The sequence below is a fragment of the Bipolaris victoriae genome (assembly GCF_000527765.1).
Source record: "Bipolaris victoriae FI3 unplaced genomic scaffold scaffold_269, whole genome shotgun sequence".
In the NCBI taxonomy this organism is placed as follows: domain Eukaryota; kingdom Fungi; phylum Ascomycota; class Dothideomycetes; order Pleosporales; family Pleosporaceae; genus Bipolaris; species Bipolaris victoriae.
Window position 1 is genome coordinate 3,129 of NW_014575123.1, and position 1,162 is coordinate 4,290.

Consider the following 1,162-nt stretch of genomic DNA (forward strand, 5'->3'; position numbering starts at 1 on the left):
GTTACTTATCTTAAGGCGTAGTTTTCTTAATAAAAGTTAAAGCTATTAGAAGTAAATACGTTTAAGTAGTTATTTACTTATAATAATTCAATAATTCTTATTACATATAATTATCTAAAGAGTAGACTAAGAGAAACTTAGCCTTAAGAGGTATAGGCTTTTCTATTATAAAACTATTACTATTTAAATTATTAGCTAATGAAGGTTAGTAATATACTAATCTCTTAAATCTTTATTTTAATTATTCTTTTTCTTTCTTTTCTATAGGTCTTAATTATTGTCTACTAGAGTTTACTCTTAATTCTTTAGTTATCTTTAGTAAAAATTATATACTAGTAACTTATAGTTTATTAAATTTTCTTTAAATTTTAAAGAATTATAGCTCTTAGACTATTCTTACTACTTAACTAAGTACTTCTAGTAATTACTAATTTTCTATATATATTTAACTTCTTTAACTTTTAACTAATTATTTCTAAGCTCTATATCTATTACTAGCTTAGTATTTAGAGATACGAGTTCTAGAAGTTTATAATAAATAATAGAGTAGATTTGTATACTTTATAGAAGTTTTAACTTATAGTTTTACTTCTTTTATCTCTTCTATAATATTAAGTTTTAAAATTTAGAGTTTATATAAAACTCTATATATTTATTAATTTTTTAGGTCTTAATATATTAGAAAAACCTAATTTTTATTCTTAAAGATTAGTCTCTTAATCTATAGTTTATTTACTTCTTTATATATTATAAATTTCTATTAGATTATATTATTACTTAATTATTTATCTTATTCTTATATAAGCTCTACTATATTATCTACTTCTACTATAACATTTCTTATATTTTTTTTATCTTAATAAGTAACTATCCTCTATCTATAATTTATATAACATAGTAAATAAATTATTTTTATAGTTTTTATACTATTATATACTAATTATACTCTTAGTAGAAACTCTATTAAGTTATTATATAACTTATTAGTATACATCTATAAGTACTATTCTAATATCTAGGTTATTTATTTATTCTAGCTATCCATTACTAGATATAAGCTTATTAAAAGATTTATCTATATATCTAATCTTTCTAGAAATATACTATAGTTTTAAAATATAGATAGTATATTATAATTTATAATAAACTATTAAAGTATTCT

At 18.2% G+C, this 1,162-nt stretch overlaps 1 protein-coding gene across 1 annotated transcript; it reads right to left on the minus strand.

The window, feature by feature from the left end:
- Positions 1-315: 315 nt before the first annotated feature.
- COCVIDRAFT_116409 (hypothetical protein) lies at positions 316-552 on the minus strand (the record flags this gene model as incomplete). The annotated part of the gene is made up of 2 exons (XM_014694638.1): positions 316-382; positions 467-552. Coding segments are annotated over 2 exons (153 nt in total), but the record flags the coding sequence as incomplete, so codon positions are not given.
- Positions 553-1,162: the final 610 nt, after the last annotated feature.